The 14,424-nt window shown below is 38.7% G+C and overlaps 1 protein-coding gene across 1 annotated transcript in view; it reads left to right on the forward strand.

Annotated features, from left to right (window-relative positions):
- The window catches only part of OXCT1 (3-oxoacid CoA-transferase 1), a 79,962-nt gene that overhangs the window by 8,147 nt on the left and 57,391 nt on the right, over window positions 1–14,424 (forward strand). Inside the window, exons 4-6 of the mRNA XM_075079378.1 lie at window positions 9,562–9,697; window positions 11,931–12,080; window positions 13,787–13,893. Coding sequence (XP_074935479.1) covers window positions 9,562–9,697; window positions 11,931–12,080; window positions 13,787–13,893 — 393 coding nt within the window. The remainder of the gene's footprint in view (window positions 1–9,561; window positions 9,698–11,930; window positions 12,081–13,786; window positions 13,894–14,424) is intronic.

Here is a 14,424-nt window from a genome sequence, read left to right on the forward strand (position 1 = left end):
TGAAACAGGGATAGAGTGAAAGATACCATGGTGGGTGGTTGTGCTTCTAAAACACAGTCTCTCACACTTTTCCCTATAACTTGTTTGATCTACATTGTTCATATTTTATTTCTTTACATTATGTTGCTATAAGCCCTTTAAAGTTAGAGTATTCTGACTCAGTAAGCTACTAAAATGCATTTTATTAAATTTTTGCTGCATTATTGTTTAAATTTGGTTTGCTCCGCATACATCAGTAGGTCCTTATTTTAAACCTTGATTCAGTAAATTCCCAACATGGCTGTGACTATTATGCAGTACCTTCTTGCACATAGCCGTTTTTTCATTTGCTTGTGACTTCATGGTATCTTGTTGCATACTGATTTCAAGTTACAGTGGACTTGGATGTTTCAGGTCGGCTTATGCTAAGACTTCCCTAATGCAGGCTATCAGACCTACCATTTCAGGATCTGTGTTACAGCCTATGTTCCTGTCAACACAGCCAAATATTTAAAATGAAAGTTTAAGATATTGGCATCAAATTAGTATTTTTAATTAATTTTGCTTAATGAAATGGATAACTAATTTTGAGTATAATTACTTTCTGAGATCAACACTTTTTGTTCTGTCTCTACCACCTCAATAGGCTGAATTTGTAGTGGCTAAAAATGAAGTCTGTTACTTGTAGTAGCTGCACGTGTGGCCTCACTTGTGTCAAATGAACTACTTCCCTCTGGGCTTTGTCTACTTTTGAGACTGAAATATGCATTCTTCTTGAATGCAAGTGTTGAAGATTAAGGTTTCACTTACAGTAAAAATAGAGAAGTCACAGTTAATATCTTAATTACTTATCACCTGGGCAACCATCTAAAAGGACAGCATGCTGTCAGATTATCGCAGATTCAGACTGTCTGCTTAAAAGGCATTACCAGCCTTTTGAACCCTTGGTCTCTCTGCTTTCTTTGAAGAAGTCAAAAATGTTACAGATTAGCAAGGAGAAAATACCTTTGAGATAAGCATTTCAACTGCTGGTTATGATGCCCGAGTACGCTGTTAGTTAGTTCTCTTGAACATAATACCTTTGCTTTCCTAATGGGCTATTTGCAGTTGCCGAACCTCCATATAAGGCGTTAGATGCAAAGGTAAATTTATTGCACCCCATATTCTAAAGCACAAAGGGTATTTTTGTGTTCTTAGCAATTGAATATTTTTAATGTAAGGCAGGATTGGTAAGTGTTACTTATGTTAAAAGTTTATCTCATTTTTCAGTCATTGCTTTGAATTATGTTTCTGTTAAAAACAAAATGTCTGCCATCTTTGCCACAGAATCATTGTTTGTTTTTGCATATGTAACCCCTATGGCTTAATTCCATCCTTGCTCTTACTTTTATATATATATGTTATATATATTTACAGATATATTTACATTACTTACATATTAAAATTATATTGTAAACTATATTAAAAAATACCATCAGGTGGAAGTTGCATTCTAATTTCACAGAAAGCTAGAATTTTTCAGAGAGTATAAGGTGTGAGGTGGTTTTAATGGCATGAATTTGACAATACCTTGATTCAGAGAGCTAAAATGTAACTGAAAAGTCTATGAAGGACTGGGAAGAAAGCTTGTAGGTACACAAAGATATGATGAAGGTGATGCTCAGAGCATCTTACCCTGTGTGTGTCATTTTTATATATGCAAAAGAAATTCTTTGAACACCCCAGGATAAATATACTTTCAGAAGTAAAATACAAGATCACTGATGAATTTTATCTCTCTTATGGAGAGGTAAAAGTGGAGTTAGGTAAAATCCTGCATGTGGCAAGTTGCCAAGGTAACGAGGCAAGATATGTAAGATATTTCCAGTGTTGATTATTTGAAACCGTTTACCTTTTTTTTAAAAATAATCTCCATTCTTTGTAAAGAATCTAATCGGATGCTTCATTACAGCTGTTATATTGGTGACACCGTGTGAACTGCAAATCTCTGAAAATCTGACCGGGTCATCTTGCTAATTTTAGTGTGGAGATTAGTTAGGATTTTGGCAGGGCGAATTGTACTAAATTTTGCACTGCATGGAACTATTGAGAAATAATCTGTGCACATGACTTTCTGGTTGAGGTTACAAATGAGGAAGACAAAAATAGGTGTAGAACTCAGTGTGGTCGAGGAACTCTGTCAACCTGGTTTTAGAAGAGCTATGATAAACATTAAACCTAACTTTCAGCCAGGAAACTTTCAAAGTATGATGCATTCATGATGAAATTCAAGTATTTATTGGATTAAGTCTATGGCATGCAACTTCAATGTGAAGGAAAAATATGGTAAATTTTAGAAGTTCTGATTAGAGTTGTTTTATTTGTTGCAATAAAAACACAAAATGCCATTTCACAGCAGAAAGGAATGTGGAAAGAGGAGACCTCGCTGCTGACATAACCATGCAATGTACATACTTGTTCTCTTCAAAAATTATCTGCCTTTACAAGCTTTCAATGGATTTGGCCTGTATGCTTGCATCCATCATTCTAACAAGAGTGGAGTATCGTTTTTGGAGGAGGATGGTGGAAGAAGAGTATTGCCATTCTGCTCTGAGGCTGGAGCTGAGATGAAGTTATCAGAGCAGAGAGGACAGTTACCCTAAGAAGGCTTTAGTAGTGGAGGGAGAAGAGTGCAGTGCAAACACTGCAGAGAAGGAGTAAAGGGAGTATAAGTCTCAGTCATGCCAACTTGCATGCAGGGCTTTGATTCCCGTCAACCATGGGCTCCCTTATTTTCTTTCTTCTTTCTCCCCTCAGGGTGGAAGGAGTCCCGGACTGCTGAATTGAGAGTAGTTTAGTGCACTGTTTCTTTTGTCCTTTGCCATGGGCTGAAAAGGTGGCGAGAGAGTTCCTGTGGTTTCTGGGAGCTGCGACCCACTGCCCTGTTTTCCATCCTACTGCTTCCTTCTCTTGACCAGGACTGCCTTAGTATATGGCAGTACCCATACTTCTCTCTTCCTTCTCTTTTCTCAGTCACCTTCCCTCAGAGAGCTTCTACCTCTCTTTTCTGCTTTCCTTTAAGCAGCTCCCATTAAGAGAGATGGGAAAATGTCCTAAAAAAATGAAAGAAGAAAGGTGACTCAAGACAGTGTCTCAAGAATCAATAGGGCAAAGAAACACTATGCCTCTGTCTAATTTACCTTCCTGTTAGCTGAATCTGTTTTCCTCTCCCTGTTAGTTGACTGCCATTGCTTGTCTTGCCCTTATTCTATGTACCCTGTTGGAAGTGGGAGACAGAAAATGAGGAGAAACAGAGTATCATCCGAACTGCCTCTTTAGTAATATTCCAGTGTAATGGATGGGGGATTATTGTGGGACATGGTCTCACTGTTAAGAGGCAGCTAGCTGGCTGGGTAAGGTGAGTCATGAAACTGTTACGTGAGTGATTGTCCACATTTATTTTACCCTTGGTCTGCCTGCACTGTAGTTTGCTGTCATCTGGCAAAAGCCACCTAGTAGGCATCTACTCATTTTCTGCACAAAAGCTGTAAAGGATCACTTCCTGGTTCTGGCAGCTTTATACTTCATGATTATTTTTGTGGACCTGTAAATGTGCACCACCGAGAACTCAGATGGTATCTTCAACCATATACCTTATTTCATGTTGGTAAAGTTTCATGCTATAGTTGGGCACCCCTGTAAGCCTGAAGCTTAAGGCTGTGTTACTAAGAGCTGCTAAACAGGTAGTGATTGATGCATTCTGTTTAGTTGGGGAGCATATCTGTACTTTCCTAGGAAGTGTGGACCTATTGGGAGATGTAATTGCATGTAACTTGGAGCCGATCCTTTTGAGGACAGAAAAGAAAACCTGATGTTATAAAGTAAAACAGATGAGATGAAGCCTCTTTTAAATGGAGAATGAGAGAGGATATTGTTTCCCTCTCCCACTGCTTAGCCTCTTGCCAGGAAAATTTCTAGCTCTGGAGCAGGTCCATCTGTTACCAAGTTTCATGCATAGTTGTGTACCACTCAGACCTGCTGAATGCCTAGAGATACTGCTCATGTATCTCCAGAAGCTCAATAATGTCTTTCCATAAGGCATTCTCCAGGAGTGAGACCAACCATAAATATGCTTTTTTGCAGCAACAGCAAGTTGTTGGAAACTCTAGTTTCTACCTGGGGTGGAACCTTGCCCCAGGATTCTTACTACGTGTTTTTTTTTCCCTCAATCCGTAGTCTTCAGGGGTGGGGTAGTTACCCTCTCATCCCTCCAATCCCCAAATTATGAGAGGCAAATGGTCAGGTAGGGCATAATTTTGGCTCATCTTCGGCCAACATGTTTTAATTCTCCAAAACTCAAATATTCATGTTAATCTTTCATAACCAGTGACTTCTGGTCTTGGTGGGATCTCCCAGGAATATGCACTGCAGGTCCTGGAGAATCCTTGAACAGCAAATATAGAGGAAGACTTCTCTTTAAGAGATGTAGAATGAAGCCCTCATGCTAACTGACTTACCGGTGGTTTCCAGTGTTCCCAGTAAGGGCAGCCAGTCTGTCCTGACCACCCTCACTTTTCTTAGGCACTTTTACAAAGACAGAGTCGAGAGTGTAATTATCTCCTTTTGCTCAAAAAATGCCCCCGAATGATCTTATGTCTCTTGCCGGAGTAGTGTGACATTCCAAATCTCCTTTTGTCTTCATAAGAATGCAAATTTCTATTCCCTATTTCATCCGCCTGTGTAGAGCTTGTTCGTGTGTGAAGCTTTTATCAGCTTGGAAATTCTTCCTTGTGATGCTGTAGAATGTGTTTTGCCTGAGCCACCGAAGCGAAAGGTTTGAGAGCTGCAAGTTACTGTTTGTCTGGAGTGCGACATCGTTCCCTTTGACTACTTCCAGTATACTTCAGATATGTGGGCTAGGTCTGGCTAGGAGTTGTCTTTGGCTAATTTTTTTGTTAGAAAAGGCCGGCATTCATTTTTGACAGAAAGGTTTTGTAGGTCTGAGAGGGACAAAACAATAGGAAGGAATGTGTTGCTAAACAACCAGACCTTAACTGTGATTACTTTTTCTGGTCTGCATCAGTAGAATGGGGAACTTGCAACACCTACATGTGTCATGAGTGCCAGGTGAGATCTCCTTTCCTTTATGTGTTTTATGCATCCTTTTGATTCAGATGCCATTCTAATACAGAATGGGGAATATTCTAGAAATCTTAACAATTTTGAGGGCAACGGAATGGATTCTCTCTGGCACTAATATGTACTTTCCCTCTTCCGACAGCATACACTGCAATTATATCAACTTCCACCAAGCCTTTTCCTTCCTACTTTTATTTATTTTATTACATTTTTATTGCACTCACTTTTGTTTATATTTTTAAAGGTCTGAACCCAGCTTTTGAAATAGGCATATGGGAGGTGTTCTTTCCATGAACTCAGTAAAGGATCTGTTTTCTTTTTGTAGCTACTATTTGATGGGAAGGGCATTGCCTGCAAGACAGATATTTTAGGGGTAACATTTTCAGCATAGACATAATGTAAGCTGAAAAGTTCAAAGAAACTTTTGCACCTAAACCAAAGCAACCAAGAAAGCAGCAAAATCTGGAAAGGGAGATCAAGTAAGTAACACTAAAAATGTTATGTTTTAATGTTATATTAAAAGAAATTTCCTTAAACTAGGAATTATTTTTTATATTTGTTTTGGGATAGAGATGGCAAGAAAAGAGCAAAGGGTGGGGAGAATAGGAGTGAGAACATTTTTACTGCTGTGTGAAATGTTGGTTTCTTAGGACATTTAAATATAAGAAAAAACCATAGGAAACATAAAATAGCTGAAGTGCTCAAAATTAGTTTTTGGAGGGAGATGAAAGGAAAACTGATGTGCCTGGAAAACAAGAGGGTTATTTCAGCTGGGAACCTGAATGCAGACTGCATCCTTAAAAAAGTGGATAGCGCTATATTTCTTTTAAGAAATTTATGTCTAAAATAAACATAAGAGGAGTAACAGCGGTTGGTTTTTGTGATGCTGCTCTGAAGAAGAAATGAGCTTGGGAATTGAAGTAATTCTGTGTTATCAGACAGGCAGAGCCTTCTTTCTGAAGGTAAAATTCCTCTTCTCATTGTGCTAGGGAAATAAGGCTGTATGACCTGTGTGCTCAGTGACTGATCGTCACTACAGTTTTATTTTTTAATAAATTGACTGACTTTGAGGTGAGGAGACAGTGATTTAAGAAATGAGGAACAACTTGGGATAAGTGTGACAGAGAATAATTTTGTGCAATTTTCTGTTAAATATCTATAGGGATTTTGTAACGACAAAGTTTTGTTTGAGATAAGATACCTTCCTGTAGTAGATGCGGGAATGAAGTGTATCAGTATGGGATCCTGCAGGTCTATGTGCAAAACCAAGTTAAGGACAATGTGTTCCTGTCCAGCTTCTGAGACTGTAGAAGGAAGGATTATAGATCTTAGTGAAATGAGGCAGAAATGTCACAGAATCACAGAATCCCAGGTTGGAAGGGACCTCAGGGATCATCTAGTCCAACCTTTCTAGGAAGAGCACAGTCTAGACAAAATGGCCCAGCACCCTGTCCAGACAACTCTTGAAGGTGTCCAACTTGGCCGAGGCAACCACTTCCCTGGGGAGATTATTCCAATGGTTGCCTTTCCTCACTGTGAAAAATTTTCCTCTGGTGTCCAATTGGAATCTCCTCAAGAGCAACTTGTGTCCGTTCTCCGCTGTCCTCTCCATGGGACCCCGTGTAAAAAGGGCACCTCCATCTTCTTTGTAGCTACCCTGTAAGTACTGGTACTTCTTTAACCATTAGAAAACTGCTGTTCACCCTCTGTTGCTATCTGTTTCTCATGTGAACGTGCACTCAAGATTTCTGCATGCAGACAACAAAATTCTATGTCTGCCTGTTTCTATTTGATAGCTTCCAGGTTTCGCAATGATGAGAGCAGTCTTAACCATGTGAATGATACACAGAAGTAGCAAACTCTGGTTTGTAAGCAGTTCAAGCTGCCCCTGCTTGTTCATGTGCTACAAAGTGCTTCACAGTTCGAACTTCTGTACTTTTGCTGCACAGTACTCTAGTTACACAAACCCACTAAACTGTCATCAGATATTGGCTGTTCTATTTGGTTATTACCTTTTATAGTGAGATGGCAGGGTTTGATAGTTTTCTTGTGAAAGGGATTGTCCTGCTTTGAGTGACCCTTTAAAGGAAATACTGGCATTTGTATTTTTATTCCTTTTTTAAATCCTTTTCTTTGCCCACAAGACTCCTTTTTCTACTCTATTCCCAGCTCTTTTAATTTTAAACTGCTGGCATTTTTTCCTGTGGAAAGTTAGAAATATATGTTGTTTCCAGGCAGCACACATTTTATTCTCAAGGCTTTGGCACTGCAACACTTTCAACTTTGCATCAGTGTTAGATTTTTAATTTTTTTTTTTAATAGGTCAGCATTGGGGAGTGGAGAAAGCTTTTACAGTAAGTCAAGTTCTTTAAATCTAGAGAATATAGAATAAATTCAGAGAACCAGATCAGAGAAGCCTGTTTCACTTCCTCTCATGCAGTTTCCAAAATGTCTGAGTATGCACAGAAGTGCTCTATCTTAAAATCGTCCTAACCTTAAAATACTCCTCATTACCCATGCAGCTGAGAAGTCTTTCTGACTGCACATCTGTCCATGCAGCTTTTGTATTATTGTAGGAGGTGAAGAGCTGGTGCTGGTACTGTGCAGCCCCTCTCCCTTCACACACAGCACTGCAGCTATGGGATGTTGGCACTGGCAAGCAAGAGGATAGTGGTGCTGCTGTAAAAGTGGGTTAATTGTTACCACTTTTGTATTTTACCATGAATGCTGTATAATAGTAAACTTATTGAATCTGGCCTTTTGAAAAGATGCCAGGAGGTCGCAGCTGGGTTGTCTGACATGGATCCTGAAGTGGTGGAGTATTAACATATGTTAAATGAGGTTTGGTTGTGGCTCAGTGGGTTCTTTCCTCTGATGTACACTGCTTTACTGTGCAAAACAAATACCTCTCATCTCACTCAGCATTGTATCTTGATTTTTAACTTGAGTTTTTTCCCCTTTCTTGAGTGAGATAGTATTTTTTGTATGGGGAGTATAGATTTTTATTACAGTACTTATACATGTATCCTTTACATTCTTTTTTTCCCCATCACCATATCTGATATAGCCAGGGTTAGGGGATATACTTACTGATAATTTGGGTAAAGTATAAGGAGGGAGAAGAGTGGGAAAGCAGTCTGATAGAGTACTTTCTCCATCTGGTTGTTGGTGGAAAGAGAGTTCATTTCTGACAGTACCTCGAGAAGCAAGCAGTATTGTAGACATGGTGGTGTAAGAATAACAAGAAGGTAAGATTTGTATAGGAAAGGGGCACGTTTCATTAAAGCAGTTACTAGAATTGGAAAAAAACAGACCTTTTTGGAGCATGTGGGATACTAGGTTTGGTTTCTTAAAAGATTCTTTTAATATTTTTCAATATTTCTTATACTGAAATCTCAAGCCACTGTGTGGATAATGAGCTCATACTGAATTGAGGCAGCTAGTGGCATATACACATCACTTTTTGTGATGTGCTTCTGGATCATGGCATCTTTCCCACAGTGGGAATGGAAGGTCTGAGTTCTTCACTCATATGTTGCAGAGACCAACATAAATGTAGAGGAGCTTCATACATGTACCAGTATGCCAATATCCTGCATTATGTGTTGTATATGTGAAAGAAACATGCCCTTGTCATATCATCTCTGTTTATTTCCTTTTTTTATATTTAACCTCATGTTTTTTCACATTGAAATAGCTTTTCTACAGAGCCCTTTTGTTACAGAAAATCTTGAAATATATTCTTGTCCCAGAAGTACACAATACAGAGTGACAAACATCAAAAAAAATGCTGAAGACTAATAGTAATGTCTTTAGGATACCAGAAGTTAGAAGCACTTGCACAAGAAAAATGTTGTATTTTTTCTCTGGCATTCAGTTTAAGCTGATGTTATGATGCAGACAAGAAAATCTTGACTGCAGTGTTAATATCTTTTGCTGGAGTAGGCAATTTCTTAATAAGTAAATTATTTATCGTAATAAGAAAATTTAAGTACAAATATTATCTTACATGCAAACCAGCACTATAAATGTAACTCTGCCTTTCTCCATGAGCTGCTAAGCAATCACTTGCCTTTGTCCTGGGGAACAAGAATTTAAACAAAAACTAAGTCTTTGTTCACTCAAAGCCAGTTGGTGCCATGTGTGACTTTTCATTAATTGGTAGGGCTTTTTAAAGGAGAAGATATGTAAAATAACACCACTTGTTAAGCTGGTATTTGTACCTGTTACATGTGAAATGTCTTTAAAATTAAGTTCCGGATGTATTTGGTGCCTTGGAAGAGATGAGGCTTGAGCCCTGGACTCCTAAAGTTTAACTGTAGCTTTGACGTTCTCCCTCCTAAAAGTTGAATTTTGACTTTTGTCTCTAATTCCGTATGTCTAAAGTGGGGGAGTTTATCAAGAGCTTTGAATACAACAAACCCTATTATAAATGCTGAGTATTGTCTCGCTTTTTCTACACAGTGTTGACAATTTTGGACTTGGTCTTCTGCTTCAGACTAAGCAGATAAAGCGCATGGTGTCATCATATGTTGGAGAGAATGCTGAATTTGAACGTCAATATTTATCTGGCGAGCTTGAAGTTGAGCTTACACCACAGGTAAGGAGTGTCTCTAGGAGGCTGGTGATTTCTTTTCATCTAAAATACTGAGTAAAATAATGCTTAAGTGTTCTTATAAAATTATTTCGCAATCCAAATGTTTTGCCTGTGTGCAAATGTGCAGTAAAGACAGATGGCACTTGCCTTCTTCAGATCATGGCCTGTATGCTGCAGCTGGTCTTGTTAAGAACTGACTGATTGTATTGTGTGAATTCATTTTATGGCTTGTTACATTATATTAATTTCAAGTGTGTGTATATATATGCTTGCATATGTATAATTAATTGTACAATGTTTGATTTTTGGTAGCTCCTCCCAGACTGTAGAAAAACACGCCGAGTGTGCTCACTACTGTGGCCTATATAAGGGGAAAAAAGTCAGGGAGTTGCTGAATTCCCATGTTGGTGGCAGCTTGAGTGTGAGTTCGGGGATGTTGTGTGTGCAGTGTCTGCCTTCTAGTGGTTAGGAATTGAATTCGGAGATTCAGTTCATTGAGACATAACTCTTTTGGGCTTGTTCTTTAAATCTTAACTAAACTAATTTCTACATAGTGTTATGGGTCAATGTTTACAACTTTATTTTTTAGCTCCATAGTTTTAGTTATTTTAGCACTGCCAAGCTACTCAAATAGCCTGAATGCGGTGAGATCCTAAAATAATGAGTATCAGTCACATTTTATTGAGTCACATTTTATTGAGTGAGTCACATTTTATTTAGTTTTGTGAAATTAGTACTCTAACTCTAAAGCCTCCAGCATGTTAGCGTGTCGCATTTCCAAAGGTGACACATAACCTTTGGGCTTTAAACATATAATGATTTAAGCCTCTGGGAAAAGCAACAGTCTTAAGTTTTTAGGGAGAAGAGAGTCTTGGGCTCCCTCTCTTGGGAATGTCTCTTAGAATCTCAGAGGCAGGGAGAAAAGCTCCTTTTATACACAGTTGGCTGATGTGGAAATAACCAGGCACTTGTCAATTCTCATGTTTCAAAAGTCGCAAATCTCAGAATTTGTTTTTCTCTTCTTCCTACTTAATGTTCAGTGCTTTGATCTAGAAGACCTTGAACTCCTTAGAGAGGTAGTTGGCTTTGTGGGCTGCACAGACAAGCTATGTAGATCCAGCATGAAAACACTGGGTCAGCATTGTGCAGTGGTAAACAGGTGAATTAATGACTTCCTAGGGGATGTGGGGATTTGAATTATTTGTGTCAAGATAAAATAGCCTTTTGGAAAATGCTGTTCAAGTTTGGTATGATTTTAGGCAAAATGTGGGACTGTTGTGTCCTTGCTACACAATAAGGGAGAGGTCATGGTGAGATCTTCAAATGCTAAGGCTGCCTGGATCAAAGGACTGTCTCATTGCATGGTTCACATCTGCCTCTTGCCACCATTTTGTAAACCTTTGTGTTTACAAAGGTGTAAACACAAAGGTGTGACACTGTGTTTCTTGCATGGTAACTGGGGAAAATGCAACCTATATTTTGGAGGCTGTCAAGCTAGATAATTGACCATGATGGTCTTGTCTTGCTTTGAATCCAGAAAAATATAAAAAAAATTGGGAAAGGACACTAAAGGCAGACATGTCTTTGGCCGTAAGTCCATAATTAAGGCTGATGAGGAATTTGGGCTGTTAATATCTGTGGTAGAGCTGGACATAGATCAGAGTGCAGACGGTGTGGTCAAATAAAGTAGAAATGCTGTTCTGTCAGCTTTTTGGTATTCTTAGCACAGGCAACCCAGATCACGGGACTCCCTCTTCCTTTCTTGATGTGCTATGTGTGGCTGTTTCATTCTGGAGTGAGGTATGATTTTTTTCTGAACATGTTGGAGAATGAAAGATAAATATGTAGGAATGACACAAAAGAAGAACATTCTAGCATATGTAGCTAGGTGGGAAAGAGAAAAAGAACTCTGTACTCTTCTCAGAGTAATGGACTAGGAAACAAGCTGAAGGAGAGGATGCCTGGCAAAGTGGTGTGACTTGGGCATTGACAGTCCATTGAGTGACAGTGTGCTCTTGAGCAATTTATGGCAGTGTGTGAAGCTTTTCTTGCCATATCCAGTACCAATCCCACAAAGGAGAGCTAAAATGGGATGAAGGAATAGGTGAGATGGTCTGCTGAGTTCAGAAGTAAAAGCTCCAAATAACAGAATATAAAAATAAGTTCATGCAAGCCCTTCATCAAATTTGGATTTGTTGTTTGCGGTTGAGTACTTTTAAAATGTGTTTTCCCACAGGGTACTCTCGCTGAACGTATTAGAGCAGGAGGAGCAGGAATCCCAGCATTTTATACCAGTACTGGCTATGGGACACTGGTGCAGGAAGGGGGTGCACCTATCAAGTACAACACAGATGGCACCATTGCCATTGCCAGCCAGCCAAGAGAGGTAAGATACCTGTTTGTTATTAGGAAGCCTTCTGCTTTGAAACTGAAATTCTTATATATTTCCAAGATAAACAGTAGTATAAGCACCTCCTGGCCAGGTTTAACCGTGATATATTGGATTAATGTGACGACTGTGGTACCAGGCACATCAGTTTTCCTCCCACTGCTCACTTTTATCCTCTGTGATGTGTTAGAAAAGTTTTTACAGCTTTATGGTTACTTAGCATCAAAAACTGATCCAAGTGAAAACCGACCTTGTAGAGTTACTCTTCACTTGACAGTTCTCCAACCAAGTTTGCTGTGTATTCAAACAAAATCTTGTACCACGCCAGTGCAGTGCACAGTACAGATTGAGAACAACCTCCTATTAGTGGGGCAAGTGCTCCTTAAATGCTGTGGTATGGAGTAAGCAGCCCTGCAGTTGTGTAGGAAGCTTTAGTGTTAGAAGAGATGGGATGTTTTTCTGTTAAACAGGGAAGAGCTCAGTTGACATAAACTTTAAGGAAACACGTTTGTCAACAGTTGAAATGCAATTTAGTCTGAGTATTGAAATTGCAAAAAAATAGTGTGGCTTCCAAGTGAACAACAAGGGCTTCATACTGAAATTGGATGTAGAATTTGGAGAAGGGAAGAGATTTCTCACTGCCATAACTACCTGAAAAAGGACTAATGCTACATGTTTCAATGAGGCTGCAAATAGCATTAAATTATACCTCAAGAACGTCTCTGGGACAAAGAAAATTCCCCCGCCCCGTGGTTTTTGTGTATTTTATACACGGCTATTTTCAGGATCTAATCATTAACTTAGTCTTCTTTTCCCTTAATTTTCTTACTGAATATGTCATTATGATGTTTTACTGTTTGAAGGAATGATTTGTTGATTGAATGGTTTATAATTTTGATGAAATTTTTATTCTAATTTTAACATTTGTGGAAAAGTCTCTCTTACTCTCCTCAGTCTTTTGCGGGGCTAATAATGTGATTAGCATGATTGATCAAATCCATTTCAAATACAAGTGTCATTTTATAAAAGCTCAGACCTTCTTTTGCAGAACCAACAAACTGACTTCTGATACACTTTTGTCATACTTCCTCCCCCCTGAGCAATTTTAGAAGGCTCTGAAGCAGTGTTTGAGTATACTCTAACCTTCTCCATTGTTAAGAGAAATGCTGTTTCATGTTTCGGAATAGGATTAAAATATTACCTGTTTGTCAGTTGCATATTCTTGCTTCAATATAATTACAAATATTGATCGCAAATGCAGAGAAAACCAAATGAAATTCAGCCTGTCAGATATTGTGATTTGAGTACTCTGTCTCAAATGTGCTTCATTTTATATTTGGGGTTTCTGGTGGCAGGGAGTAATTATGAACTCTTTCAACGGTTCTGCTTTAGCACTTTAGTTTTTTGGTTAGCTGGTAGAAGTGCAGGAAAAGCATGTCTAATTCCAGTAGATGGAGCACCAGGAACATGGATCTGATTCTTGTTCTGTCTCACTAAACAGAGGCACTATGATGAAACTGAGGTTTACAGCCTTTCAACAGCTTCTCTGTTATTATACAGTTGAGCTACAGTTTTTCAGATAGAACTTTATGTAGTACAAAAAGAAGTCTAAATATAATAGTCTGTAAAATTAACCCCGTAAGTATTACATGGGAGAACTGTTTGAAGAAACCTACTTCTCAGTAGCATACTTCTCTCTGTAGGTGCGAGAGTTTGATGGGCGTCACTTTATTCTGGAGAAGTCAATTACAGGAGATTTTGCTCTTGTGAAGGCATGGAAGGCTGATCGCGCAGGAAACATAATTTTCAGGTATGACTTGTTTACCAGTGGAAAAAGATTCTTTATGCTTTAGATAATGAAAGAGATGGCAAATCCTGTCTCCTGTGTGGTGGCAAAATAATGTTATACTGATTTCACTTTCTTTCATATTGCCTTTCCCTACTGTCAAATTATTCTGCTATGAAAAACAAAATATAATTGCTTTTTCTAACGACTTTTGAGAACTCAAACATAGCTGTGAAATAAAACATTGGTAGTTAAAAGTGAGACAAAGCAGACCAAAGTCATTATGATGACTGTGGAGGAATGTAGTGACATTCTGTTCATTTCAATTTTCATGTTAGTTTGGGTCCTTTTCCTCGTGTAACTGAAGGCTGACCCAAGATGTGCAGGTATGTCAGAAGAGAAGGGAGCTGAGTCAGTCTCTTGGCCAGTCAGTGATGGGAAAACCTAATTCTGTCCCCAGAAAATTGTGTTTAAAGTTGATTTTATCTCAGTGGTGTGGGGAGAGGCATCATATGAATTTAAACATTTTTTGTAGTGAAGAGTTCGGGCGTGATA

The sequence above is a fragment of the Phalacrocorax aristotelis genome, chromosome Z (assembly GCF_949628215.1).
Source record: "Phalacrocorax aristotelis chromosome Z, bGulAri2.1, whole genome shotgun sequence".
NCBI classification, from domain to species: Eukaryota; Metazoa; Chordata; class Aves; order Suliformes; family Phalacrocoracidae; genus Phalacrocorax; species Phalacrocorax aristotelis.